This window comes from Sitodiplosis mosellana, unplaced genomic scaffold, assembly GCF_009176505.1.
Source record: "Sitodiplosis mosellana isolate CC-2019 unplaced genomic scaffold, AAFC_SMos_1.0 Smas_scaffold_6102, whole genome shotgun sequence".
In the NCBI taxonomy this organism is placed as follows: Eukaryota; Metazoa; Arthropoda; class Insecta; order Diptera; family Cecidomyiidae; genus Sitodiplosis; species Sitodiplosis mosellana.
This window is the reverse complement of record NW_022601343.1, coordinates 719,849-721,280: the sequence shown is the minus strand read 5'-3', so window position 1 is coordinate 721,280 and position 1,432 is coordinate 719,849. Positions and strand designations below refer to the sequence as shown.

At 36.5% G+C, this 1,432-nt stretch overlaps 1 protein-coding gene across 1 annotated transcript in view; it reads right to left on the bottom strand.

The window, feature by feature from the left end:
• The window catches only part of LOC129573757 (prostatic acid phosphatase-like), a 2,518-nt gene extending 1,933 nt beyond the window's left edge, over positions 1-585 (bottom strand). The window contains exon 1 of the mRNA XM_055454708.1: positions 568-585. Within this exon, the coding sequence (XP_055310683.1) occupies positions 568-585 (18 nt within the window). The remainder of the gene's footprint in view (positions 1-567) is intronic.
• Between the last annotated feature and the right edge of the window lie 847 nt (positions 586-1,432).

The following is a 1,432-nucleotide window of genomic DNA, read 5'->3' as shown; positions in this document are numbered from 1 at the left end:
AATATTTTCTGAGTCTTGAACAGAATTAAAGTGATTTTAGATTCTATGCTCATATTATTTATTTAACCCTCAATCCCTCACCCGGGTCTGGCCAGACCTTTTTCGTTTTTGATCGTTAATTTAACACATTTCTAGTTTAGCTAGCGACTTGAGTTTTAAGTTACCTGCCTAAAATTTCATCAATGGCTATCGATCTAACAAAAGATCCATTTAAAAAAAGTCCTTAAAAAGGATAAAATAAGGATATGCAAAAACTACACCTTCGATCGCTCACCTCGGATCTGGCTGGACCCCTATGTATTTGTATGCATTTGTATGGGAATAAGGTATGCATACCATCTCATTTTTCACGAGACTGATAGAAGATAAGTGATATATGTCTTCAGCAAAGTTATAGAGCAGGTCAAGTACTACAATTTATTTCAGTTCACCATCTCTTTATCTCTAATCAGTTCCGCGAAAAATGATAAGAGATATCTCGCGTTTTTCGCAGTTTTCTGCGCAACTGATAAGAGATAACGAATCTATGTCTTGAGCAAAGTTGTAGTACTTCATCTGCCCTACTACTTTGTTGAAGACAGTCATCACTTATCTCTTATCAGTAACGTGAAATACGCGAAAAACCGCAGAAGACCGCTAGCATGATGGATAGTTTTGATTATCTTTTTTTGCGTAACTGATAACGAGATAAAGAAGAGATAAGTGATAACTGTCTTCGACAAAGTGGTAGGGCAGATAAAGAACTACAACTTTGCCCAGAGCATAAATTCGTTGTCTCTTATCAGTTGCGCGAAACACCGCGAAAAACGTAAGATATCTCTTATCATTTTTCGCGGAACTGATAAGAGATAAGGAGATGGCGAATAGAAAAAAATTGTATAACTTGACCCGCTCAATAACTTTGCTGAAGACAGTTGAACCCGTGAGCATAAAAACGACTTATTAAACAATCTCCGAACAAAACGATACAAGAAAAAACTACCAAACAAAACACACGTTAAAAACGTAACACAGCCGGACGGTACCGTTCAAAACGAAGCTCCGCTGTGCTACACATTACCGCTGTGGTACATTTTGTTCGGTAGTTTTTTCACGTATCGTTTTGTTCGGCGATTGTTTAATAAGTCGTTTTTATGCTCACGGGTTCAGTTATCACTTATCTTTTATCAGTCTCATGAAAAATAAGATGGCATGCATACTTTATTCCCATACAAATGCATACAAATACATGGGGGTCCAGCCAGACCCGAGGTGAGCGATCTAAGCGTTATAAATATGTGAGCGAAGGAGGGTTAATTTAAACCAAAGGCAGTATATTTCAAAAAAGAAATTAAACCAAGATCTCGTAATTCATTTTGCAAATAAATATATTACTTCAAAGTTACTTTGATGAAATACATTTCATGTAGTGCGCCAAAAAATAGTTTGTTGT